General features: G+C 65.7%; 3 protein-coding genes across 3 annotated transcripts; 2 read left to right on the top strand and 1 right to left on the bottom strand.

The window, feature by feature from the left end:
- Positions 1-536: 536 nt before the first annotated feature.
- Positions 537-4,806, top strand: SLURP2 (secreted LY6/PLAUR domain containing 2). Its single transcript, XM_047842787.1, has 3 exons — positions 537-632; positions 4,225-4,323; positions 4,554-4,806. The coding sequence occupies exons 1-3, from the start codon at positions 581-583 to the stop codon at positions 4,688-4,690; spliced, it is 288 nt and encodes a 95-aa protein (XP_047698743.1). The 5' UTR covers positions 537-580; the 3' UTR covers positions 4,691-4,806.
- Positions 4,807-9,644: 4,838 nt separating this feature from the next.
- On the top strand, positions 9,645-11,546 carry LOC125156732 (ly6/PLAUR domain-containing protein 2-like). The gene is made up of 3 exons (XM_047842937.1): positions 9,645-9,769; positions 10,732-10,851; positions 11,270-11,546. Exons 1-3 carry the CDS (start codon positions 9,709-9,711, stop codon positions 11,473-11,475), a joined length of 387 nt encoding a protein of 128 aa, XP_047698893.1. The 5' UTR covers positions 9,645-9,708; the 3' UTR covers positions 11,476-11,546.
- Positions 11,547-19,259: 7,713 nt separating this feature from the next.
- On the bottom strand, positions 19,260-22,656 carry THEM6 (thioesterase superfamily member 6). Its single transcript, XM_047841696.1, has 2 exons — positions 22,040-22,656; positions 19,260-19,921 (listed from the first exon to the last, which is right to left on the bottom strand). Exons 1-2 carry the CDS (start codon positions 22,550-22,552, stop codon positions 19,808-19,810), a joined length of 627 nt encoding a protein of 208 aa, XP_047697652.1. The 5' UTR covers positions 22,553-22,656; the 3' UTR covers positions 19,260-19,807.
- Between the last annotated feature and the right edge of the window lie 3,801 nt (positions 22,657-26,457).

Here is a 26,457-nt window from a genome sequence, read left to right as displayed (position 1 = left end):
TCTCCCCCCACCGCGGGGGGGAAAACAGCCTCAGGTCTTGGGCCCTGCGGCGTGACCACGGCAGCGAACACGAGCCCCTCAGCACTCTGGCCAGGCGGGCGGCTCCCAGCTGCCACTCGTGGGCAGAGGCCCACCGGACAGGCGGCCGGCTGAGGAGGCGCATGCTCCGGCCCTTCGGAGGGAAGCTGGTCACCTGACACCCCGGGGGCAGCGCTGGTCAGGGCTCCGGCCGGGCCGGCCTCGGCTTCCTCGGCGTGTCTAGGAGGAGGGGTGACCCTCCCGCGGGACACGAGAGGCCGCGTGCTGCCCATGCCTCCTTGCCGGGTGGGCTGGCGTGATCCCCGCCCTACGACCGGGATTATCCTACCTGCTGGACAGGGAAGGGTTGATGCGGTAAACTGGGCTCGCCCTCCAGCCTGGGGGCCGGGTGGCCCAGCACCGCGTGGGCCCCAGCCTAGCTCCGTGGCTGAGTCAGCTGGCAGGCGAGTCAGACGGCGGAGCCCGGCTGGTGCAGGGTGGGAGCGGCAGGTATAAGATGGCAGCCTGGCTGCCCGGGGCACCAGCCTCTCTCCGGGACACCATGCGGCTGCTCCTCGGGCTCCTGCTGGCTGCCGCCCTGAGCCTGGAGCTGGGTGAGTCCCGGGTGCCGCCTCCACCCCCCACCATTGCTCTAAGCCGGTCCCCCAGCCTCAGCCGCCACCGAGCCCCGGGATGTGGCTTCCTACCTCAGAGGACCCCCGGTTCCTGCCCCCTTGACCCCCTTTTCTGGGGCACCGGCCCCGCCCCACCAGCCAGCTCCTACCCTCTGCCCGTGGGCAGCACCGGGTAGTTCCCCCGGCCCCTTCCGGGACCCACAGGCCCGTCAGCCGAGCCCGGAGCGCTGTCCTTGTGCCCTGTAAGAACCGCCCGCCTCTCTGTGCCCTGCCCCAGCTCGACGCCCCTCCCCTGCCGACCTCCCCCACAGGCCTCTCCAACTCAGCAGCGATCCCCCCCCCCCCCCCCCCCCCCCGCACTGAGTCTGACGGCCCTCCTCCCTGGCCGGCACTGTCTCCTGGGCCCACCCTCTCCGGGCCCCCTCCTCAGTCCCTCCTGCTGGGACCCCGGCCTCCGCTCCCTCACTCTGGCTTCCATCTGGGTCCAGTCACCTCACTCGGGCCATTTCCGCACTCGGCTGGGCCCACCTCCGCCATCGCTGGCCCCGGCTGGTCGGCCCCAGGCCCTTGGGGCCGGATGTCTGCCTCAGGGCTCCTTGGGGACATCTCCCTCAAATGGGGCTGCGCACACCCGGCCTCATCATCTTTCCTCCCGGCCGAGGTGGATGGCATCTCTGCTCACCCACCCAGATGCCCGAAACGAACCCTGCTGGGCCCCTGACCCAACCCCGACCGGGCCCCCGGCCCCCGGCCCTCACCTGGCCAGGCCTCTGTTTCCACATCTGGGCTGGCACCCTCCTCGCGGCCACGGCCCTAAATGAGATGGACAGAGGGAGTGTCCGGACAGCCCCTGGCGTGGGCGTAGGGCTCCACCCACCACCCTCTGGGGTCTGCCAGTGTCTCTACTTGCTGGGACCCTCCCGACCATGCGCGGGGCCCTGTGCAGGCCCTCTGTCCGGCGGGGAACGCATGTGAGGCTCGGGGCCCCGGGTCTCATCGATGGCCCCTAAGAACTGCTCCTGGGTCACCAGTGCCGACGGACAGGGGTTTGGGGACCTGAGCTCCACACGGGGAAAGTCTTTGTCACCGCCGGGACTGGGTCACCGGGTCGGGTGGCATCTGGGAGGGGCCACCCACAGGCCCCTCCTCCCTCCCCTGGCTTAGCCCAGGTCCAGTGGATCACAGGAGCCCCACAGGCCACATCATCGTCGGCGCCCTCTCCCTGCTACCCCTGGGAAGCGCACTCCCCCAAGTCCGCACGCCAGTCCCGGTTTAGAGCCAACAGGTGGGAGGTGTCCTGCCTGCTGCACCGATCCGGAGGACGACACGAGCCCCCGGAAGCCTGCACACCTGGCCACCCTTCCCCCTCCTCCGCCCTCCCTTCCCCCTTCCTTCCTTCCCTCCTCCCTCCCTTCCCTCCTTCCTTCCTCCCTTCCTTCCCTCCTTCCTTCCTTCCTCCCTTTCTTCCCTCCTTCCTTCCTCCCTCCCTTCCTTTCCTTCCTTCCTTCCCTCCTTCCTTCCTTCCTCCCTCCCTCCTTTCTTCCTCTCTTCCTTCTTTCCCTCCTTCCTTCCTTCCTTCCTTCCTTTCCTTTTTCCTTCTTTCCCTCCCTCCACAAACTTCTCCTCAGCCCCACTAGGTACAGAGGAGGGGTGCTATGTGAGGGATGCTCTGGGTCGGAAGAGTGGGCGAAATGCCCGCTCGTGTCCATCACGTCGGAGGCAGCGGGGATGGGGAGCCAGCCCTGAGTGAGACCACGTGGGGGCAGGGACCCCATCACCAGGCTGGGGCAGAGGCATCAGCAGATCGTGGTGGGCATGTCAGACGAGGAGCCATCAACTCTGCCCGGAACCGCAGGAGGCCTCCCTAGCGGAGTGGCATATGAGCTGGGCCTGTTTTGCCGGAGAGCAGAAGGCACAGCATGGGCAGCGCAGGGAGGCATCTGGGGGTGGGGGGGTGAGCAGAGGAGAGCAGGAGGCAGGAGCTGCTTCTCTCTCGCTGATGCCCTGGAGACCCAGACTGCGCGGGTCTGCCGGTGGCACTCCCCTGTCTGTCCACTAGGTGGCGGCGTATGCAACGTACCACACCGTCCTCAGGCCTGATGTGAGGGTGGCTTCAAGCAGCTTTGCTGGGCTTTGTGACGGGAACCGTCACCTCTCCTGGTCACATGTGGGGTCTCGGATTGCTCTGTGGGGCTGGCGGGAGAGTCTAGGCTGACGGTGGGCGCCCCGCCACGGTGGACACGCCCTGTCTCCACCTCTGGCTCTGTGGCTCTGGGAGGGTGCCTCTCACAGCCCCCCGGGGCGGGGGGGTGAGGGGGGGAGCAGAGGGTGAGGCCGGGAGGGGGCCGGGAGCCCCTGCCCGGGTGTGCGTGCGAGTGCCCGTGCGTATGTGGTTTGGCTCAAGTGTGCCGTGCACCATCACGGTCAAGGACCCGGGCCTGAAAAGTGTGCCGACCCGAGGCAGAGCCAGGGCGATGGGGGGGGGGGGGGGGGGGGGGGGGCGAGGCCGGAAGGGCTGACCAGGGAGTGAGGGGGGCGGTGAGCGTGTTTTCCTGGACTCTGGTGCGAGCGTCCTGGGGCTCCGAGCCTGCACACGGCGAGTGGGGGCAGCGCGGGCCTTGCGGCTCGCCCCGCTGGCCCTGCGTTTGTGCCCAGACGCGGGCAGCCAGGGCAGGGCCGGGCGCCGTAGCTCGACCTCCTGCACAGAAGCTCAGGAACCAGAGAAGGACAGGCGGGGGGGCAGGGGGGGGGGACGGGAAGTGTGGGGAGGAGGGGGACAGAAGGACAGACAGCCAGGCAGGCAGAGCGGCTGTGGGGCCCCACGCAGTACCCACGTGGGAGGGCAGAGCCGTCAGACATCGATGGAGTGAACGCAGTGTTCCAGAAGAATATGTGATGTCCTCACAGAACAGAGCCGTGCTGGCCTCCCTCCCGCCTCCCTCCGGCCCTTCACTGCCCAGCACACCTGCCACCCCACTCCCCACGGAGGCCGGCAAGGCCCCGTGACTTTAGCCACCTGAACTAAGGTGCCGGTGGGCCTAAGGGGGCCTGCCCAGGCCGCCCCCCGCAAGGTGAAAATGGGCACGGTCGTGTCTTGGGGAGCCCTCACCACCCTCCCTCCATCCCAAACTCCCCCAGCTCTCAACTCCTTCAGGGTGCGGCCCTGCTCCGCTCCCCTGGGATGTCACACAGCAAGCCCAGAGGACCCCATCCCGCCCCGACTCCGGGCCAGCACTCTCCTGGCTGGGGGACTCAGAAGAGCGGCCTCCAGTCGTAGCATCCATCCAGTCGTGGCCCCAGGCCTGGCCCCCTCTTCCCGTGAAGAGCACGGTCCCACAGGCTGGAGCCTCGGGACCTTGCCCAGCCCTGGGCTGATGCTTCGTACATGGCGACCTTCCCCCACCCCCCCCATCTGGGAGGTCTTGGGGGATCGGCACCCGAGGATGCGGGGGCTAGGGCCCTGAGAATGACAGTGGGGCGCTGGGTGGGAGTAGCGGGTGCTATTAGGCACGACTTGCCCACACCTGTGTCCCCGTCTGTCCATCCACCTGTCCCTCCGCCCGCGCTGCAGCCCAAGCCTTGATGTGTCACCAGTGCAAGGACTTCGGAGGGTGCACCCGTGCGTTCAGATGCCCACGGAACTCCAACTACTGCGTCACCATCGCCACCCGTGAGTGGGGCGCGTGTGGGGTGGGCCAGCCGTGGCCCCTTTGCCCAGAAGAGAGCCAGGCTCGGAGGGGGCAGAGCCGGTGCAGGCTCCCAGCAAGTCAGGAGCAGGGCGGGGGGAGCACCCCCTGGCCTCAGCCCCGGAGAGGGCCCGAGGGAGGGGGGCTGCGCTGGTGGCCGGTGGGGCAGGGGGCGCGCAGTGCAGAGGCTCAGGGAGCCTTCCGTCCACCCCAGGGGTCCCCTTTAGCCTCATCGACATGCCTATGGTGACCAAGTCGTGCCAGACCAGATGCCCCGACATCTCTACCCTGGGCCTCGGCCCCCACGTGTCCATTGTCTGCTGCCAGTACAGCCTCTGCAACCATGACTGAGCGCCCCTCCACCCGCAGCCGCTGCCCCTGCTCACAGAGCCGATGCCGCGCCCCGGCCCCCAGGCAGACCCTGCTCCCCCCGCAGCTGAGATGGGGCCCAGGGGCCGGGGGGCGCTCCAGGAGCATCCCGGGCCGCGCAGGGGGGTCAGGGGGCCCAAGGGTGGCACTGCGTGGGTCTGAGGAAGGGGGAGGGGCCCTTGGCAGGGGGCGGGGACTTTGGGGGAAGCAGGGGAGAGGATGGAAGGGACAGAGCAGCCGGGTGAGAGGGTGAGGCTGGAATCAGCCCCCACCACAGGTGCACACGCGCACACTAACCCACACCCCCACGTGCACACACACCCATAGACACGTACGCACACAGACACACACACTGGCACACTTTTAATCATGGCTCCCACCAGCCTCGGGCCGCAAAGTGGAGCACGGGTCCCCCTACCTCCCCCCGGGCTCACCGCCCGGCCCTTTCCTTGTTCTTACCCCGGCCACGTTCTCCCACGTTCTCGAGAAGACGTGGAAAAGCTGGTGCAGCGCGGCGACGGCGTCCTAGCAGGGCGAGCGACCCCACACGGAGGCGCAAGGAGGGCCCTCGGCCCACGGGAGAGGCCCCTACGAGCCCCCAGGCGGGACTGACCGTGGCCACCACGGCGGTCACAGGCCAGAGGTGGGGAAGCTGACCCCGCGGGAGAAAACCACGCTGGCTCCCGGCCTCCGCTCCCCTCCTATCGAGAGGCGGTCCCACTGAACCCGAGCTTTAAATGTCAAAAGAGAGATTGTCAACACGATAGACGGCTCAGCATAGAAAATCAAGACGCGTTCTTCGAGCAGTTCCACGCGGTCACAACACGCCCCGCAACTCCATCCCCGGGGCACACACCCGGAGAGATGAACACTCACACGTTCACGCCGCGCTCACGGCAGCGTCGTCACAAGAGCCAGACGGGGAAGCTGCGCCCAGCGCCTCAGCGGACGAGGGGACAGGCAGACTGGACTCTCCAGGCGTGGGGATGTTTCCAGAGGCACCGCCACGGCGGGGACGGGCCCCAGGGCGTCAGGCTGAGGGAAAGAGGCCAGATGCAAAAGACCACCTCCTCTGTGAGTCCATTTCCACAAAATGCCCACAGCAGGCAAGTAGGCCAGGAGGCGGGTGGGTCCCTTTCTGAGGTGAGGAAAGTCTTACACTGACGGGGGGCAGTTGCACAAATCTGGGAGCACACCGAAAACGCTTGCAGTGGGCGAATCGCATGCCATCAGAAGCACATGCATTAAAAGCTCTTACAAATTAACAAGAGAAGGCGGATTTCAGAAATCAAAACAAGATTGAAAATCCAGACTGAGAAAGAGTCATGATTCCACACAAATCTAAACAGAACGACACGAGGGGCTCCTGGGCGGCTCAGTCGGCTAAGCGTCCGACTTCAGCTCAGGTCATGATCTCGCATTTCACGGGATCCAGCTCCGCGTTGGGCTCTGTGCCCACAGCTCGGAGTCTGGAGCCTGCTTCGGATTCTGTGTCTCCCTCTCTCTCTGCCCGTCCCCCGCTTGCCTTCAGTCTCTCTCTCTCTCTCAAAAATAAAGATTTAAAAAAAATTTTTAAATTAAAAAAAAAAAAAAAGAAAGGGACAACGTAAAAGCAAGTGGCACTTTAAATGCAGGGGAGAAACAGAGAGAAGCGGGAGGAGACGGAAGGGCTGGAAGCCAGCCCCGTGCGCGCCGTGCAGGGTGCTCCCGGGGCAAGTCGGCCGCGTGCATGAAACTCTAAGATGCCCCAAGAATGTTGCTGAATGCTGGCCCCTGAAATGTCACCCAGACGCCTGTGGACGGGAGGGAGTGCCCGTCCCCACAGAGCCACCACCTCCCGTGGCTGGTTTAAGGCAGGTGCCCCAACGTGGGGGCCCGCCGAGGGCTGGGTAAGCACCCGATAAGACCTTCAGGCTTCCCAGGCAGGGGTTCTGAGTCTGGAGGTACAACTGACGTCTAACGGTTTTCGTCGGAGAGCGGATGGGTCATTCACCAATGCCTGCAATGGACAGTGGCCATTTGCCAGCTCTGCCTTCCTGCGAATCTCCTGGAAGGGTCAGTGGTGACGGAGAGCGGGGAGAAGAGAGCCTGACCAGGGGGACAAGGAGCCCCGTGGCGCGGGGGGGACACGAAGGTTCCCAGCTCTGTGCCTCCGAGCACCCGACCCACAGGGTGTGGCTGCAGTGGAAGGTCCCCGCCTCGGCGTGGATGCGTGCTGGTGCCTACCAGCACACGTGTGCCCATGCGTCAGGGCACCTCCCCCGGGGGCCTCAGGAAGGGCACGGCACCGAGGGTTCGGGGCCTGCCTTGGGGAGAACTGCACCCTGTGCACTCCCTTCACGGTGTAGAAACATCGGCTTACAGGGGAACCGCTGAGCGGGAGCCTGGGCCAGGACACCCCTCTGCCTTCCTGGGGCCCGAAGACACTGCCCAGAGGAGGTCGCCCACAGGCAGGCCGGAGGGGAGGCCATGCCACAGATGGGGCAACAGCAGAGGGGCCCTGACTCCGGTCACACGCTCACCCTGACCCCGGTCACACCCTCAGCCCTGACCCTGGTGACACTCTGAGCCCTGACCCTGGTCACGCTCTGAGCCCCGACTCTGGTCACACCCTGAGCCCTGACGCTGGTCACGCCCAGAACCCTGACCCCGGTCACACACCGGGCCCTGACCTAGAGGCTCCTGGTAGAACGGAGGGGTGGCTGGAGGCCTCTCGGCTGGCATCCTAGACAGAGCCCACCCAGACCCTGCCCGGGTCACATCCCTCCCCGACCTAGGTGGACAGCTGACACTTCGCAGCCGGCTTCAGCCTGGCTGCCCAGGGATCAGGCGGAAACCGCGGGAGGAGCGAATACCAGGGGCCACGGGTGTGTTCAGGAGGGAGGGCACAGGCGGGGCCCTCGGGTCCGAGGCCGAGGGGTTGGGCTGGTGTGGCTGCAGCAAAGGAACTGGGCTAGACCAGGAGGAGCCTAGGGTGTGTGCGGCCGGTGTCTAATCCGGTTAGCTGCATCCAACATCAGCGCCGAGCTGCAGCTGTGCGGTGTGATGAAGTGTCAAATCAGACAAGCCCGGTCACCGTCTCGGCTTCCCCAGCCCACGCTAGGTGACCCGCCCAGGGCAGCTCCCGCCAAGGCCGGGAGCCCTGACCCTGTGTCCCGAGTACAGACGGTGGTGGCGTGTGCCTGGAGGGCCGCAGCGAGGACGCTACGACCCAGCAGGTGAAGTGGCCGACACGCGCCCGGTGCTAAGGGTCACCACGCGCCTCGTCCTCAGGCCCCGCCAGTCCCCGCCAGGGACACACAAGCGCCTCCAGCTCCCTGGAGCCGATCTCAAAGGAAAGTCCAGAGACCATAGAAAGGCGGTGGGGTGGGGACGGGGGGAGTCCCCAGACAGAGAATTTCAACCACAGGAGAGCAGGGGGGAGGGGAGGGGAGGGAGAGGCGTCTCTGGCGGTAGGAAGCAGAGCAGGGGCAGAGTCTAGGAGGGACCAAGGTTTGGACCCTGTGGGAGAAGACGGAGGAGGTGGGTGGGGTTGCAGCGTGGCCCCGGTGAGTCTGGGCACCACGGCCTTGACCGCCTGGCAAGAGGCCGAGGAACCTGTCAGCAACCCTCCCCACCCCACCCCAGCGTTCTCCGTAGCTGCTGTGGGCTTGGTGGAGGGTGTGATGGGGTCCCAGGCGGAGTACACCCTGTGGAGGCTGACGTGCAGGCACCCTCGGGGGTGCACGTGTGCACGTGCGTACGCGCGTGAGTCTGCACGTATGTATATGTGTGCAAGTTTGCACGTGTGTGCGGGCTTGTGAGTGTGCATGTGTGTGCGCACGAGAGTGCACATGAGTGTGTGCATGTGTCTGGCACACGTGTGTGCACGTGAGAGTGCACTGTGTATGTGAGTGTGCACGCGCGTGCAGGTTTGTGAGTGCATGTGTGCACGTGCGAGAATGCACACGAGTGTGTGCATGTGTCTGGCACACGTGTGTGCGCGTGAGTGTGCACTGTGTATGTGAGTGTGCACGCGTGTGCGGGTTTGAGTGCATGTGTGCACGTGCGAGAGTGCACACGAGTGTGTGCGTGTGTGTGCATGTGAGTGTGCACTGTGTATGTGAGTGTGCACACGTGTGCGGGTTTGTGAGTGCATGTGTGCGCGTGCAAGAGTGCACAAGAGTGTGTGCGTGTGCATGTGTCTGGCACGCGTGTGTGCGTGTGAGTATACGGGGGGAGCAGTGGCTGGAGCCACACTTGAGTCCTGTCCGAGCCTTGGGCAAGGCCCTTCCCATCAACTTCCTGACCTGCGCTGGGGCCCCGTGAGCCCTGCCCGAGGGGCAGACCCTTTGGCCCCATTAGAGATCAAGGTGTGCCCGCCCCTCCAGTGGACACCGGGATTAGCGTCCCCAAGGCGACCCTGGCCCTTCCCCACCTGCAACCTCCCTCCAGGACATTTTTGTTGACCCGGCACCTTCCTGTCTTTGTCCCCTTAAGCCTCCGAGTACACCGTGGCTGGTTGTCCAGGCGGCAGTCCGCCCCCATCACTGTGCCCCACGAGGGGGCGTCCCGGGGCACCTTGGTAGCATTCGAACCCAGAGCCACTAGACCCGGACTCTGCCCTGGAGATAGGCATGGGGACCCAAGGCGGAAAGGGTGCCGGGCAGAGGCAGGAATGGGGGAGGAAGGAGGAGATGGGGGGCCCAGGTAAGGGAGTCACAGGGAGGTGAGGGCCCCCAAACGGCAGGGAGGGGTCATCAGGGGCAGGGAGGGGCCCCAGGCTGTGGGAGGTACGGGAGTGGGGAAGGGGACAGGGAGGGCGGGAGGAGTGGGGTGTCGGGTGGAGGCGGGAGGGGCCCCAGGGGGCGGGGGGTGGGTCTCCACGCCCCAGCCGCCCACAGGAAACCCAATCGCACTAATCTGCTCGGCTGACCGGTCGGGTGGCTGCGCCGGTGTCTGCTGTCCCCGCGGGCAGGCCGAGGGTGAGGGAGCAGTGGCTGCGGCGTGAGGACTGGACCATGAGGGGGGCACGGCCGGTGCTGCTGGTGCTGGTGCTGGCGGCCTGCAGCGGCGAGCTCGGTGAGGGGTGCAGGCAGAGGGGCCCGAGCAGAGGCGAGGCGGGGCGGGGAGGGGGGTGAGTGCGGAGGGAAGGGCAGGGCCCTCAGCCCAAGCGAGGGAGAGGTGCGTGCAGTTCCAAAGGGCCTGCGCCCAGGGCTGGGACTGGCTGGGCTGGGGCGGCAGCAGAGGCCCCGGGTGCCAGCTGGGGACCTGCCTGTCACTGGGGGCCTCGGGCCGCAGAGGGCACCGTCAGAATCGTGCTCCCTGGTTCCGGGGCCACGGTGGAGGCGGGCCTTGGGAGGCGTCTTGGGAAGACCAGGAAGGCTCTGGGAGGTCCGAGAGACCAGCTAGGGGAGACACCCCAGCCCCTCGGGGCCCCCACACCCAACCAGGAAAGGAGCTGGGCGGAGGAGAAACTGAGGTCAACCTGAAGACAGAGGGCCACACGGTGGGGGATCGGGCCCCGCGGCCTCACTGGGCTGGGCGGCCAGGCCCAGCTGGGCTCCTGCGGTGGGACGGGACCCGGCAGAGGAGGGGAGGGCAGCACACCCGGGGGCCCCCCCGGCCTGACCTGCCTGGCCCCTGGGGCCATGGCTCTCCCCGCCTCTGCTAAGCTGATGCCTGTGGATGCACGCAGCCCGCACCCCTCCTCACTTGTTCCCGAGGCCCCACTGCACCCCTCGGTCGGGTGCTGCTCTCTGCTGATGAGGACCCCGAGGGGGTGTCCTGCCGCACCAAGGCCCTCCCTGACCCCGCAGGCCCCCCCCCAACGCCTCCCGAGCTGCCCGGTCCCCACCTCGGCCCGCCTCCCCTGGGAGGGCACCTTGTCCCCAACCTCCTGCCCAAACCTCCTGAATCCTCCCAGAGTTTCGGTGGGCGGGCACCCCCGGGTGGTGTCATCCCCCTCGAACCCGGGCCTCCAGGACAGAGGGCTGGGGAGGGGCAGGGCCTGCCTGACGCGTCCTTTGCCGCTTCTCACCCAGTGGGGGCCCTGAGATGCTACACCTGTCACGAGCCCACCAGTGTGTCCAGCTGTGTCACCATCGCCACCTGCGGTGTCAACGAAACCATGTGCAAGACCACCCTCTACTCCTTGGAGATAGGTCAGCGGGTGCTGGGCGGGGCAGGGCTGGGGTCCCAGGGTCAGAGCTGCCTCCCGGGTGTCACCCCTGGCCAGCTGTGGGGGCCCCGTGCACAGCGCGCAGCCACAGCCCCAGCCGTTTTGCAAAAAGGGCTTTTGGTGGAAGCACTTCGCCCCCCCCCACTCCTGCCCCCCTCTTTCCTTTAACGGAAACGCACCTTCAGCCTTGCTTGAGGCACCTGGAGAGGAACTGCCTCATCCAGCCGGGAATCCCCGTGTCAGCCGCTGTGTCCCTGGCACGTAGGACCCCCACGGTGGCGGAAGGAAAGAGGAGGGGGACTGAGGTGCAGCAGTGACCCCCACCCCCACCCCGGGTCACGGGGCCACGCCTGGGGGCCCTGGGGTTCGGGAGCTGACCGGGCACCCAACGTGGCCCACAGTGTACCCCTTCCTGGGGGACTCCACGGTGACCAAGTCCTGCTCCAGCAAGTGCGTGCCCTCGGACGTGGACGGCATCGGCCAGACGCGGCCCGTGTCCTGCTGTAACAACGACCTGTGCAACGTGGGCGGGGCGCCCGCCCTGGACGGCCGCCGCAGCCTGGCCTTCGTGCTGGCGCTCCTCCTGCTCTGGAGCTTTGGCCCCTAGAGCCCTTCCCCCCGCCACCCACACCCCTGCAAGCCAGCCCCAACCGCTCTTGAAGAAGCACCACCCCTGCACCAGGCGTCCTGTGTCTGCTTTTGGGTGCCCTGCCCACGGGGGGCCGGGGGGCCTACAGCTGCGTCTCCGGCTCCGTCAGCCTCGTCCTGTGTCCCCCGAGGTCCCTCCCCAGCCCCTCCCCTCCCCTCCCGGTCTGCCTCTGGGCTGTCTCTAGGGGCCTCCTCTCCAAGTCCCATGACGTGGTAAGCGAGGACAGTCACTAGGCCCGTGACACCCACGCAAACCCTGTGGGGGAGGAGGCCTGACTGGGATGGGGCAGAGAGGGGGACCCCGCAGGGAGGGCAGCACCTGCCTGCCAGGGCCGGGTCACCGGTGGCTTCTCGGAGGAGGGGCCCTTAAGGCCAGGCTTTGGATGACCGAGACATTGGTTGGGTAGAGGAGGGCAGGCCAGGCGGAAGGAAGCCCCGGGCAGGAAGAGTAACCCGGGATCGGGGATCAGTCCACGAAGCACCCACCGCCCACTCACCTGGCCCCCGGGCAGGGCCCTTCCCTGCCCGTGCTGACACGGTCCCCTATGTTGGGTGGCGGAGAGGGCCACCAGGCACGTTCTGCCTTCTCCAGGCTCGCCAGGCCCCGCTCCCTGGGTGCCCAGGGTGGCCCAACTCCAACGCGGAGGGGACGTTCATACCACTGCGGCCTCGGGCCAGCACAGAATCCTCCAGACATCTTCCCAGGAGTCACCTGTCCGGCAGGCCTCTGGTCCCCAGGGACCCCCAGGCCTGCACCTGTGTTGGGACTCGATGCTCTCACGTACACACACATGTTTGTGCGCACACGTGAGGTCCTGGGGCACACACGGCAAGGGCCCCGTGCCTGAGGAAGGCGGGCCCCAGCCCCCCCTGCCCAGTGCTGACCTGCCCCCAGGGCCACCTGAGGGAGGTGAGAAGGGGAGGGGAGGGCCCTCAGTCACCCCTTCCACCGGCCTCTCCTGGGCCCCTGGTGAGCTGGCTCAGTCCTGGGAGGGGACACAGCACCAGCGTCCCGCCACGCTGAGATGGGGCCGGGAAGGCCTCCATCTAGTGTGTCAGCACGCTCCCCGCGGGCCCGTGGCCCCGAGCCCAGAGAGCCCTCACAAGCAGCCATCACCCCTCCCGGGGCTTCCTGCTCTTGGATGGGGGACGGCAGCAGCCAGGACCTGAAGCAGGTCTGTCCTGGGGTGAAGGACACCCCGTGCCTCTGAGAGAGGAGACGCAGGGCCTGAAGGCCCCAAATCCCCAGGACCCCAGGACCCCCAGACCTCTGCTTCTTGTGATATGATGTGCAGTCTCAGGGGCTCTGTGGTCCTGAGCCAGCTCCTGGGAGACAGGACCCCCACAGCCCAGCAAGCCCCACCCAAGTGGCCAGCACAGACTGGCCACGTAGCATGACCACCATCCTCCAGAGAGCCCAGGCAGACTCCAGGAACAGCAGGGAACTCGGAGGCCAAGCACGGCCAAGAGCTGACCAGATGCCTCCCTTTGGGGGTTAACTCTGAGCTCCGACTTTGTCACGAAGGAGGCGCTGTCCACATCCATTCAACACACCCCTCACTTGGCTTTTCTCGCGTGTCTCACAAGAGTGAGGAGAGTGGTGGGGACTTGAGACTTACAGCCTGGGCTGAGACTCGATACACACACACACACACACACACACGCATGCACACGTGTGCACGCACACACACAGCCTTCCAGCCAAACACGGGAAAGCTGTGCGCCCCTGTCCTGGCTGTGCCCCTCCTCCCTCTCCTGCCTCTGCGGACGGCAGAGCACCCTCTCTGCCATGCCACGTCCACCACCACTCCCTCGTCTTTACGGCTGCCCTCGCGGCCGACGACGCTCCGCCTGGTTTACAGGTGAAAGAAAGGGGGTCAGAGGGGCTTATGGTCACGCAGGTGGAGCCGGGACCCACTCAGGCTGCCAGGCTCCACACCAGACACTCCCTGGCTCCTCTCGCAACATCCTGGGCGCGACTGTGGACCAAGCCCTGGGGAAGGGCTGCCCCTGCTGCTGCCTGTGCCTGCACCTGCCAAGTGTGGCCCAACTGGTGGTTTGCAGCAACCGTGGTCTCTTCCTTCCCAAGTAACGCCCTCCCTTTGTTTCCTCGGTCCACAAGGCCAGCTCATGCCTGCCCTCGAAACTGCCCTGGGTCCTTGGGCCCATCCTACAAACAGGAATGCAAAGTCCAGCGGGGCAAGGGAGTCACCCCAAGGCCACACACGGAGTCAGCAGCAAATCCAAGACCAAAACCCGGGCCTCCTGAGTGCCAGCCAAAGCTCCTCCCAGCATGCTGTCCCTTCTGGAGACTGGGATGTAACTCCGTACCCTACAGTAGGGCCCACCCACCCTCCACCACTCTGCCTGCTACACATTCACACTCCTTCATCTGCCGGGTACTCCCCCATCTACTCACCTCCTGCCTCCCCCCATCGCCTTCCCTCCACTCACGCACTGCCTTCTACCCATCCACTCCTTCAAACATCACCCACCCACCCATCTATCTACACATCCACCCATCCATCCATCTACCCACCCATCTACTCATCCATCCATCCACCCGCCCATTCACTCATCCGTCTACACATCCACCCATCCATCCATCTACCCTCCCATCTACTCACCCATCCATCCACACATCCACCCACCCATCTACTCACCCATCCATCCACTCACCTACTGCCCTCCCCTATCTCCCTCACTCCATTCACACATTGTCCTCTACCCACCCACTCCTTCAAACATCACCCACCCACCCATCTATCTACACATCCACCCATCCATCCATCTACCCACTCATCTACTCATCCATCCATCCACCTGCCCATTCACTCATCTGTCTACACATCCACCCATCCATTCATCTACCCACTCATCTACTCATCCATCCATCCACCTGTCCATCCACTCATCTGTCTACACATCCATCCATCCATCCATCCATCGACTCACTCAACCATCTACACATCCACCCACCCACCCACCTGTCTACCCAGCCATCTATTCACCCATCCATCCACCTGTCCATCCATCCATTAGGTCCTCAGAGGACTGAGAAACCAGAGAGGCTGGAACACCAGGAAGACCTATGGACGAGGCAGCTCAGTGGGCCTCAGAGCATGTGGAAGATGTGGGGCTGGGATTGGGAGACCAGAGAGGGTGCCTGCCGAGAGGCCGAGCACAGGCAAAGGTGTGGGTATGGGAAGATTTGCGGTGGGGAGTGGGCAGTGAAGGAGGCTGGCAGGCCAAGCGGGGGCGGGGGGTGCTGAGGGGTGGGCAGAGCCCTGCTGTCTGGGGCCTAAAACTGAGGGAAGCCCAGGCTAGGTCTAAAGGTCATTTGCAGGGAAGGGGCTGGCAGTGACTGAGGGGCCTCTCTGGAGCCCCACACCCATCAGCCTGGGAGGAGCCTGGGGGGCCCAGACCATCCGACCTGACACGGTCCCTACACCTTACCAGGCTGGCACTCACCCTCCTCTGCACACGGCCTGACTCCCCACTCCCTCCGGACCTCTGGTCTGGTGGTCACCTACGCCAGGGAGAGGGACACCTGGGTGTGAAGGACACTGGCCTTGGCCCTGGTTGGGCGTGACATACACCTGAGTCTGGGCCACAGGGGGCTCAGCACCTGTGTGGTGCTTGTGGGCCAGCACCAGGTGGCTAGAGCGAAGAGGGGTCCCGGTCCCCATGGCCTGTGAATGATTGGCCCGCCCACCCGCTGTGCCACCTCCCACCTCCGCCCTGTCCCGCACCACCCTGCTGACTCACACACTCCCGCCACCACCTGGCAGGAACCACAGAGAGGGCAGGGTATAAGTGCCCACAGAGGCGGCCGCTCCCCGCTGCCGAGCACGGCAGATGGGCGGATGGCCCGGTGCGGGGCTCTGCTCCAGCTTCTGCTGCTGCTTGCAGCCTCCTGCCTGCACGCTGGTGAGTGGATGCCTCCTCTGCGGGGAGGGGGGCCTCCGACACCCCCCACTGGGCTCATCTCCCTCCCCCTAAATGAGCCTCCTGGATCCTAGAGCCTTCGCTAGGGACGGGCTTCGAAGCCCTACTCTCCAGGCGGGAAAACCAAGGCACGACAGAGGAGTGCGGCGTTCAAGTCCACGGGTCGGAGCCCCGGGCCTTGTAGGGTCGCGGCGAGGCGAGCCGCGTCCCCCAACAGGGATGGCGAGGGAGACACGCCAGGGGGCACGTGGGGTACGGCCCAGGGGTTAGACCATACGTGGCCTCCTCCAAGATGGGTCTCAAGGCCAGGCGACGACGTCTGTCCCATCCCTCGCCCAGGTGAGGCCTTCAGATGCTTTACATGTGAGCAGCCCACGGCCATTCCTTTATGCAAGAACATTACTCGCTGCAAGCCGGAGGCCACGGCCTGTATGACTACGCTGGTGCTGATGGAGGCCGGTGAGTCTGGCCCACAACAGGCCCAGGGGCCGCAGTGGTCACCTTCCCCCAGAAGGCCCTCAGGACTGGGGGTGGGGCCCCGAGGCGCAGCCCCCACGGCCTGCCTCTGTGGTGCCGCACGAGGGTGGCATCGGCCCCGGGGCCCCAGGCTCCCACCTCAGGGCTGGGACAGGAGCACGGACGGCTTCCAGGCCCAGCCATCAGTTTGGGGGCCGCAGGGTCAAGGGCGTGGAGGTCGGGGCTGCCGGGGAGGGCACGGGGCCGTGGCGGAGCAGGCGCTGACACCTGCCCGCCCTGGCAGAGTACCCCTTCAACCAGATGCCCCTGGTGACCCGGTCCTGCTCCAACTCCTGCTTTGCCACCGACCCCGACAGCATGGGGAGCACCCGCGCGGTCTACTGCTGTTTCCGCGATCTGTGCAACTCCGTGCAGGCCACCAGGCTCGGCGTCAGGGCCCTGGCCCCGCTGGGGGCCCCACTCCTTCCCTGAAGGGCCTGCCACCACCAGAGGCCACCCGTAGCCGCACGCTTCCAGAAGCTTCCGGTTAATCATGGGACTCAAGGGGCGAGAGCCTTGCCAGGGGCCTCCCGGCCCACCACCCCCCACACTTGCAGAAAATAAACAAAGTCAGGGCAGAAACGACCTCTTTCCTTCCCGGGTGCCGAGAGCCCCCGGAGCTGGCCTCCGGGGGAGCTGAGCTGAGTCGGGCCCATTCTGGGCACCTGGCCCTTTTCTCATCCAGGGCCGTTTGGACTCATTTCACAGAACGGGAAACGGAGGCTTGGGAGGAGAAACGCATCCTGGGCCCGCCTTCCTGCAAACCAGTCCCACGGCCCCGGAGACCAGGACAGGCTCCCTAGCCCAAGGCAGATCTGTCCCCACCCCCAGAATCTCCCCCGAGACCCCGGGGGGCATCGCCCCCACCCCTGCCCCCTGGGTGGAAGGGAAGCTGAGGTCAAGGGTGGGTACGTCTCGCTCCACATGTTCAGCACGGGGGTGCTGCAGCCGCAGCGGGGGATGCTGGGAAGAGGGCACAGGGGGGCACAGGCTGCCTGCCCGATCGGTCCAGGCCTTCCCAAGTGCACGTGGGGTGCCTCTGGGCCAGCTGACGCCCACACACCTCCACACGCTTCAGTCACCCCGCCCCCCGACATTGGGTGTACCATGACCTTGGCCCCGGGGGACAGCTGGAGTGAGAGACCATGCCCGTGGAGCACTGAAGACGTGCCAGCTCATCCCAGACACCCAGGGCCAGTGCTGGGCTCCCTGCCACGCCCCCAGCCAGCCAGCCGGGCAGCAGCAGCCTCAGCCGCAGCCGAACCTCAGACCCCTGCTTCCCCCTCCTGAGGCCTGCCCCCCACCCGCAGGCCACGGCCTGGCTCGGCAGCGCTGTGCGGAGGTGGAGGTAGGAGACACGTCCAGTACACTGCACATCGGCAGCCTTGGGGCCTGAATGCCCCCAGGGTGTCACTGCCCCTCTCCAGGCCCCAATTCCCCTCACTGCCCTCTGGCTTGGGCACTTTCCAGACTCCGCATTATGGCCAGGCTTCCAGAGAGTCTCTACCAGGCCCGGGATTTGGAGGCAAGGGGCCCGGGCCCCTCGGGGACCATGGGGACAAACTGAGATATCACTACAGCCCTTTCTTGGCCTCAGCTTCCAGTGGGGCAGCAGGGATACGGCTTCTGAGCTCTTCAAGGTGCGGGGAGGCGGGGGGTGAGCCTGCGCACCCGGCTCCACAGCCACCCCACCCCTGGAGGAAGCAGGTGGCTGGCCAGGCGCACCCGCGGGGTTTTCACACAGTGCCAGCCTGGCAAACAGAGGGCACCCCTGCCCCATCACCACCTAAGCACGGGGCTACCCTGCCCTCCCCTGGTGGGAGCTGCCAAGTGACCTGAGCCCAAGGAAAGCCCTTGCTCTGTCTGTAGCCCTGAGGACACCTGAGGTCAGATCTGCACATCCCTGTGTACCGCCCCCCACCCCCAGGAGCTGGGAGGCCACAGGTGGGGCCCCGGGAGGGCTGGCCCTGGGGTGGCCACACCAGCTGCCGACACTTGGGGCCTGAGGATTGAGGAGGTGGTGTGTGGGGTCACAAAGAACGCAGAAAGAGGAGAGATACTCCCCCAAGATCACCCGGTTCCTAGGCGGGGAGGGTGGGGCAGCCCAAGCCCCACCTTGGCCAGCCCTGTGCCCTGGACGCGTGCCCCCTGGTCAGCAAGGACCCCTCTGTGGTCAGACCTTCTCCAAACAGAAAGAGCAGGAGGGAGCCTCCCCTCCCCTCTGCCCCCATCTGGCTGGGGTGTATCTCCCTTGAGCGGACAAAGAAACTACTGCGCCCCCGGGACACAGGGACGTCCAGCCCAGATGCCCCACCACCTTGAACACCTCACACAGACACACAGACCCGTCCTGCCTCCCCAGCCCCTGCCCTGCTCCGGGATGCCAGCTGGCAACTCACCACCACCGGAGGGACCTGCTGGGACCCAGACCCACTGTGCACAGCTTCCCGTCCACAGTCCCCGTGGGGAATCTGTCCTGACACCTGTATGGACCCCCCAAGTTCCCCCGCCCCAGGATGTCCCCGGTCCTTCACTCCCTGCAGAAGCCCAAACACCCTCGCGGGCCGCAGGCTGCAGGCTGCTCAAGCAGGTGGGAGGCCCGGCCTCGCCAGCCACGTGACCTCAGCCAGGCCGCATCACTCCCCCATCTTCACATGCCGTGTTGCAAATCCAACTTTTCCAACTACCCGTTCTTTTCTGGGCCCCCAGACTGGGGCCCTCCTGAGCAAGTGGTCGGAGCACGACGTGGCCCATGCCATCGCTCAACTGTCTTCTATCCCGGTGGCCACACTTCCTGTCCTCTTTGAGGGGCTGGTAGAAGGGCCCCTGTGCTGTCCCACCCATTAAGGTCCACTGACCTTCTGCCCCACCTGCTGTCCCACTTCCCCGCCCCAGCAACCCCAGAGTCTGAGGCCTAGCCTCCCAAACTCTGGGGGATCACGGACTGGACCCTGGGACCAAACCAGAAACTTGCACCAGCCATCCGCAGACTGGGACATGGGACAGCAAACCCCGAGAGCCGGGGACAAGGAGAGCACCAGGGTCTGCAGGGGGAGTGGGGCAAATCCTTCCTGGCCTCGGTCCCATGCTCTGTGCAAGAGGGGCCAGTCCTGCCCTGCCCACCTAGTCCCTAAGTTCGTGGGACCCCGAGAAGCCTAGCCAGCCCCCGCACCAGAAAACACCTGTGGGGCCCGCTGCTTCCCTGGGGGGTGGGGGCTTCAGAAATGAGGTCTTCCCCCAGCATGCTGACATTAAAAACCCTTTAGTCTTGGGGTTTCTTTAAATAAAACAGAGACATTGCAGCTTTCCCATTGCAGCTGTAAGGCAGAGATCAGCGTGGGGGGCAGGCAAGGAATCGGGGGCATCCCTGCGCTCCTGGCTCCAGCTGGCGGCGGGGTTCCGGGGTTCCGGGACAGGGTGGAAGGAGGCAGCTCTGGGGCCCCGGCGGCTCTGACCTACACCATGGGGCCCCAGACTGGCTTCACCCACAGGGTGGGGCCGAACTCCCACCCCCCAAAGCCCACGCCCTAAGGGTCCTGGGCCTCCCACTTTTCCCGTCACCTCCACCCTGAGGGCAGAGCTATGTCAGGGCATCTGAGTCACCCCCATCCCGTGCCCAGCACAGTATGGGGGAGGGGGACATCAGTAATGGGCGGAGGGGGAGGCCTGAGCGGGCTGGGGCGGTGCTGGGCCGACAGGGCTGGTCGTGGACCGCTCCAGCTGGGAGACGTGGGCCTGGCGGGTCCATCCCGCACCCTCTGGCCCTGGCAGGCAGGGACCGGCAGGCAAGCGCCCCCACGTTGAGGCTGGCGGGCAGGGTGTGGTGGTCATTGGTCCTTGACGACATCACTGAGGCCGCTCTCAGCCCTGAGCAGCTGGCTGCTGGCCTCGTTGTAGGCAATCCAGTGCCGTAGGTCCTCTGGGAGCTCGGGGGGCTCCACCTGCAGGGCGACAGGGGGACATTCCCATGGCCCCGCTGTCCGGGGGACAAGCAGGGGTGCAGGGAGGGGTGACATTCCCACGGCCCCGCCGCCCCGGGAATGAGCAGGGGTGCAGGGAAGGGTGGCCAGCCAGGGCGCGGCCTTCACACCTCTGGGCCTCTGCTCACGCTGTTCTCCCTGGAACGTGTCCTCCGCCTCCCCTTGCAGGTGGCCCTCCCTGAGGCCCCCAGTGCCATTCATCCTCCTGTCTCGAGACACCATCCTCCTTCCTCAGGCCTGTCTCCCCAGCAGGGCCACACCGGAGCCGTCCGTGTGTCCCCAGAACCCAGGCAAAGCCCTCTGAGGCCAGCTGGCTGGAGAGGGGTGACGGGTGACCCGGAGCAACCAGAAGCCTCAGGAGTCTGGAGCAGGGGAGTGGGAGGGTGGCTGTCAGCCACCCTCTGCTGGGAAAGTGCTGGACGGGGGCTGCCGTGAACCTCTCTTCTCCAGCATACCACGAGAAGCTGGACCAGAAGCTCTGGGCCCACTGCTGCGATCCCCCCGCCCCCGCACCCCACCCCCATGCAGCCAGCCATCATGGGGAGGCAAGAGGCTGCCGGGCCAGGCCTGAGAGGTCACAGGCCTCGGGGATGGGCTTGGGGTGTTCCCAGGGGAAAGGGGACAAGTAGAGTGGCAGCCCTGGCCTCCCCCGGAGTGAGGGGAGCTCTGCTCAATGTCCAGGCTTTTGGGATCACTTTCCTCCCAGCCAGCGGTGGCGAAACCGGACTTGGAGCATTTCAGCCCAGACACTGGGCTCAGACTGCCCCGTGTAGGCTCTGCCTGGGGCCCACCTCACCTAGCCTAGGCACCTGGGTTCCTCCTGGCCATGCCCTGGCCCTCCCATCTGTGGCTGGGCATCCTCGGGCACACCTGCTGAGCCGCGCTATCGGCTCTCTTGGAAGTCGCTTCCAGCCCCCACCGGCCACCCGGCACCCTCTGCTGTAGGAGAGACTCCCTCTGTCTTTTAGTCCCAGCTCTCAGTCCCTCGACTTAAAGCCTCCGTGACCAGAGACTCCCCATGCCGGCCTCCTTACACGTGAAGGGGCGTATGGAGCATCTCTGTCCCTATGGGGTGGGGGACACCCAGGACCTTTGGGGGGGTGTCCAGAGACAGAAAACCAGGGAGCTATGCCCATGGCCTCTGTGAGCCTCAGTTTCCCCACCTCCGGTATGGGGGAAAGACCACCCTCTCACGATTAACATGAGACCGTGTCCCCCCTTGTTCAGGAGGCACCTGTTCAAAGCCAGAGAGGGCAGCGCCCTCGTTTAGAGCACCCAGGGGTTGGGGCAGGCCCCGGCTTTGGCACGGAAGCTCCTGAGGCAAGTTTTCGGGACGCCGCCTCAGGCCGGAGCCTGCCCTGGAAACCATTCCGGTGGTGGCGCGCTGCCGTCCCCAGGGCCCCGTTGCCACGCCGCGGTAGCCAGGCTGGGCTGTGCTGGAAGGAGCAGGCCCTGGGGAGGGTCCTTTAGCGCCACACGGGCACTGCGGCCCTCTCTCCAACTGGAAAAGGCACAAGGGCTTGCAGCTCTGTGAGTTCAGTCCCCCAACCCCAAACCCAGGTGGTGGTGACCCAAGCCCTCAGCTCCAAGCTGTGTGCAAAGGGCGGGGGAGGGGGTGTCCTCGGGTCCTTGGGAACTCCCAGTAACCTCTCAGGGACACCATCCCGCCTGTTGAGAACCAAGGACCAGAGAAGGTGGCTACACACTCCGAGCCACACAGCAGCATCAGGACTTAGATTCCCGGGAGAGGCCTGGTCAGGGCTTCCCTGGGGGGAAACGCGGGGGATACCGCATGGGGTGGCATGGAGTCCTGAGAGGCGAGCTTCAGAAGGGGCAGGCGGGCAGCACGCTAAGAACGTGTATGAGTGGATGCAGGGACCCTGGGAGCTCCCAGGGAGAATGGCCATCAGTGAAGTGAGGCCCTGGGTCCAAAAGTAAGGGCTGGAGTGTGGCACTCAGCGGGACAGGCACACCCCAAGGGGGTGGCCTTCCCTAGAGGAGGGGGCAGGGACCAGGAACCCTCAGGGCCCCGCGGAGGGTGTGCACCCGGGCCCGGGGAGGGGGGAAGAAGGTGCTCACCCTGTGTTTGCACAGGTGCTGCACAACGCGCTCCGGCGAGGTGCCCAGCACATGCTGGCGGGAGCGCAGGAGCGCGCACACGAAGCCATCGCGCAGGCTGATGAAGCGCGCCTCCAGGTAAAACGCTCGGTCGTCCCAGCCCAGCAGGCGGGTGCGCACCTCGAAGGGCTCGAACAGGCGCAGCGAGCGGCGATAGCGCGCGCACGAGGCGGCCAGCACGGCGCGGGCCCCGAGCGCGCGCAGCGCCCCCAGCACCCCGCAGCGGGTCAGGTGCGCGGCGCGCGCCACGTCGGCCTCGCGTAAGTAGCGCGCGTTGTTCATGTGCAGCAGCAGGTCCAAGTCCGAGGGCAGCACGCGGCCCGCGTAGCGTTGCTCGGCCAGCAGGTCGCGGACGCGCGGCTGCAGCAGGCGCGCGCGCAGCACGGCGCACGGCACGCGCACCAGGTACCAACCGTCCAGCAGCGCGAAGTAGACGAGCGCCAGGACCAGCGGCGCCACGAGCAGCCCCAGCATCGCGGCGGCAGGCGCGGGGTGCGGCGGAACCCGCGGCGCCGGTGCCGACCGGGGCGCGCTGCGCTGGAGTCCGCCGCGCCGGTGCCCGCGCCCCGCCTCGCCCGCTTGCCGGAACCGGCGAGAGCCGAGCTACCGGAGCGAACCACCTCGCGAAGCCGGCTGGGGAGGGACGCGCCGGAGGCGGCTGGTGCCGCAGGCCAGGGCCCCGCCCTCCCCGCGCCAGCATTCCCCCCCCCCCCCGACGCCCTCAGTGGTCCGTCCCCCCCCATGTCCGCGCGCCTCCCGCCCCGCTTTCGCTTTCGCCGCGCGCCGCGCCACAGCGGCATCTGGCGGTCGCGGCCCGCGATGCAGGCGCAGGAGAGGGCGAGCTGGTCCGCGGCGTCTCCCCCACCCCTCCCCCCCAGCTCGCTGCGAGCCCTCTTGTCTCTCCCCAGCCGTCGAAGATTCGGTCCCTGATCTGAGCAGAGGCGAAGGCTCCAGTACCTCCCGGCCCAAGTTGCAGGACTTTGCAAAAGAAGTGGACGCCGCCGTCCGCAGCGGCACTGCTTCAAGACTGTCCTGGAAACCGACCCTCCGACGCTCCAAAACATCCAGGGGCTCTCCACCTTTGCAGGGCGCCCCAGCCCCAGCGCGCATGCGGCCGATTCAGGGCGCATCACAGTCTGGCCCCTAAGCCTTTTCAGTCCCAGCTGGTAACCTCATTACCCCCAGCAGCACCACACCCACCCCCAGGTCCTGGCAATCTCCAACTCATTCCCAAGCATTCCCATCCTTGGCCCGTTCAGAAAGGGAGCATATAACGCCCGCAATGGGGGGAGAGGACTCTGCAAATGTAAAGGGCTCGACAGGGGCCTCATAGGTGTCACGAGCACATGGGATGCGGACCCAGCAGTGTGCAGCAGGCACTCCAGCGTCCTCTCTGTCCCCTTCTCGGCAACACTGGGCAGGAAAGCCCGGAAGAGGTCCACCCAGCTTTCCCAGCCCGCCCCCAGCTTGCCAGTGACCTGGGAGGCCACCTCCTTAGGTCCGCACTGGGGCCCTGGAGAGGTGGAGGCGGCTCTGAGAACAGCACCCCCCAGCGGCCGCACTGAGAGGGCTTTGGTCCAGTCCACACGGGGCCGGGCTCCGGTCCACAATGGCAGGTGGCTTCCCTTCCCTGGGGCACCATCCGGGCAGAATTCTTTGCTTTTCTGGCTTTGCTTCTGGGGCCAGTAGTTGGGCAGAATGGGGTCTGGGTTTTCCTAGGTCCTTGAATCTGCTTGGATACTCCGCGGACAGGAAGTTCCTTCTCAGGGCGGACCCAGCTGCCCCAGGAAAGCCTGGGGGTAGGAAAGGCCTTCCCCGCGCATTGTTCAGCCTTGTCCCTGCCCTGGCTCAGCTCCACACCATCTGTCCCTGAGGCGGGACAGCTTCTCGGGATGAAGGTGTCCTTCGAGCCCCCTTGGCAGCTGCTCTGTGAATGCAGCCTGGTCACCCCCCTTGTCCCACCCCCACAGTGGGGGCCTGCTTCTAGAAGCCTGTTCTGGAAATGTCAGTGAAGGTTGGTAAACAATAGAATGGCGGGGGGGGGGGGATGCTTACAAGACCCCTGCCCCCATCCTCTGACAGCCGGGGCTCCCTCTGCCAGGGACCCTCCCCTTCCATCTTCCCCTTCCCTGACCCCCAGACAGTCTAGATGCCCAGAACCTGGTCTCACTGTGCCTTTACGCACGATTGATTATGTCAGCAGGGACTGCCATCTCCCCGCTGGACCCCGAGGCCAGGAGGTCGCTTTGATGGCCCAAACCCAGGGCCAGCACAATCGATGCCGGCCAGGGGCTCCCCAGGAACCAACTTCTTCTTAGCCGCCCACGTCCGGCTGCATCACCACCAGATGCGGGCGTCATGGCAGACTGTTGGGGGTCTCGGGCAGGTCAGGGACTCCTGGGCATCAGACCTGGAACCCCTCTGCTCTGGCTTCGTATCTGAGAGGCAAAGAGGGAGGAGGGGCTGGGAGACAGCCCCACTCCCCCACTGCCAGAGGGTCTGACATGTGACCCCTGTGCCCCCTCCAGTAGAGCCCCTGCTGCACCCCAAGTCCAGCCAGGGAGGAGCAGGGCTCACAGAGCAGCGCCCAGGCCGCTGACAGACACCGCGCCCTGCCCACCCAGTACTGTCTTTACAGACACCTGAGTGGTCGAGGGTGGAGACATCAGCAACCTGGGCTGGGGGTGTCAATGCCAGCCCGAGAGGGGCCAGGCAGACGGGCCTGGGACTGGCGTTCCGGGGAAGGGAGGGCTGCGCCAGACCACCTCCAGCCTGGGGCTGAGTGTGCTGCTAGGGTCAGAGATGACGGCTCAGGGAGCGCCCTTGCAGGCCTGACCTAGGTGACCGAGCGCACAGGGGAGGATGGCTAGGCGCCAGCTGTGTGGCCTCAGGTCAGTTCCTTCACGTCTCTGTGCCCTGCCTCACCGGGTGGTGGTGAGAATCGATGAGTGATTGCACGGGAGACCCACGAGAGCGCACCTGGCCTCTGGTGACGGGGATACGTGCTATATTATCTCCTACTGTGACAGCCGCAGAAGGCTCGGACAGTGTCCCTAACACGGAGAGTGCTCGGGAAATGGCACCTTTTTTTTTTTTTTAGGTTTTTTATCTAATTTTGAGAAAGAGACAGAGGCCAAGCAGGGGAGGGGCAGAGAGAGAGGGAGACACAGAATCCAAAGCAGGCTCCAGGCTCCGAGCTGTCGGCACAGAGCCCGACGCGGGGCTCGAACCCACGAACCGCGAGATCATGACCGGAGCGGAAGTCAGACGCTGAACCGACTGAGCCCCCCAGGCGCCCCTTGGGAAATGGCATCTTAAAAACTAACGTAAGTCTGTCTGTCCAGGGGACCACCTCAGCCACAGGTGCAGCCGTGAGGGTCTCTGTTCCTTACTATGGAAAGATACATGTTTAGAAAGCAGTTTGTCGGGGAGCGTGTGAAGCATGACCCGGGCACGGATTCACAGTGTGCATCTGCGCGTGTTTGCACGCGACGCGTCACGAAGACGGAAAACGGTGACCCACGTTATCCTAGGGTTTGGGGGAGCCGAGTCCTGTACGCTCTTCTTTCTCGCCGTTCCCTAGTTTGCGAAGACGAGGCGGTGTGGGGAGAGGGAGGTGGGGGTCCCGGCCAGACCCTGCCGTGGGCCCGCAGCTGAGGGGCCCTGGGCCTCTGCAGCTGGACCCCCTGCCGTCCCCACCCAGGGGAGCAGGAGGAGGCCCTAACACGCTGCGTGTGCGGAGGGACTCCTGCCCTTCCCTCTGTCCTGGAGTGAGGGAGGGGCAAGGCTGGCCCCCTCGGGCTCTCAGTTTGAGGCCACACGAACTTGGGAATGGCTCAGGAGGTCAGAGGAGTCCCCGGTCCGGGGAACGGAGGACCCAGCGAGGTCTCCCACTTCTCAGGGCCCGCCGTCCCTCTCCCCTCACCCTGGCCCAAATATTTCAAACCCAGAAGCCCGGGACAGGGTCTGGGGGTCCGGGGCACTGCCTCACTTCCCGGAGCCTCACCCCGGAGGAGGACCCCTGCCTGAGGGTGTGGCTGACGTGTGGGTCGCCGTGGGCTCCCTTCCCTGCTCGGTGGACGGAGGCCTGTCCCTCCGGACTTCCAGGCCCTGCCGTGGTCCCGGTCACACTGGTGTTTGAGATCCTCTCTGTGCTTTATTCCTTTTCGAGCTCCACCTGCTAACATGGCACATATTTCTGTATTTACCCTGTTCACCTGACCCCCTCGTCCGGTAAGCTCGGTGAGCGGGGGTGTCTCTAGGGCATGGAGGGAGGTTGGGGAAAATGCATCCCAGCGTGGGAGACCGCTGATTCTGGCGTGCCTGGAACAGCGCCTGGAACGTAGTAGGCGCTCCACAACCACTGGCAGGACAGATGC

The sequence above is a fragment of the Prionailurus viverrinus genome, chromosome F2 (assembly GCF_022837055.1).
Source record: "Prionailurus viverrinus isolate Anna chromosome F2, UM_Priviv_1.0, whole genome shotgun sequence".
NCBI classification, from domain to species: Eukaryota; Metazoa; Chordata; class Mammalia; order Carnivora; family Felidae; genus Prionailurus; species Prionailurus viverrinus.
Note: the sequence above shows the minus strand (reverse complement) of the source record. Positions and strands in the feature narration are given on the sequence as shown.

Bases quoted from the DNA above. Each gene is read 5' to 3' on its own strand.
- SLURP2 (XM_047842787.1), top strand. From the start codon at position 581: ATGCGGCTGCTCCTCGGGCTCCTGCTGGCTGCCGCCCTGAGCCTGGAG. The intron at 633-4,224 runs GTGAGTCCCGGG...CCCGCGCTGCAG, and splicing joins CGCCCTGAGCCTGGAGCTGG to CCCAAGCCTTGATGTGTCAC. The intron at 4,324-4,553 runs GTGAGTGGGGCG...CGTCCACCCCAG, and splicing joins CTGCGTCACCATCGCCACCC to GGGTCCCCTTTAGCCTCATC.
- LOC125156732 (XM_047842937.1), top strand. From the start codon at position 9,709: ATGAGGGGGGCACGGCCGGTGCTGCTGGTGCTGGTGCTGGCGGCCTGC. The intron at 9,770-10,731 runs GTGAGGGGTGCA...CTTCTCACCCAG, and splicing joins GGCCTGCAGCGGCGAGCTCG to TGGGGGCCCTGAGATGCTAC. The intron at 10,852-11,269 runs GTCAGCGGGTGC...CGTGGCCCACAG, and splicing joins CCTCTACTCCTTGGAGATAG to TGTACCCCTTCCTGGGGGAC.
- THEM6 (XM_047841696.1), bottom strand. From the start codon at position 22,552: ATGCTGGGGCTGCTCGTGGCGCCGCTGGTCCTGGCGCTCGTCTACTTC. The intron at 19,922-22,039 runs GTGAGCACCTTC...GTCGCCCTGCAG, and splicing joins AGCACCTGTGCAAACACAGG to GTGGAGCCCCCCGAGCTCCC.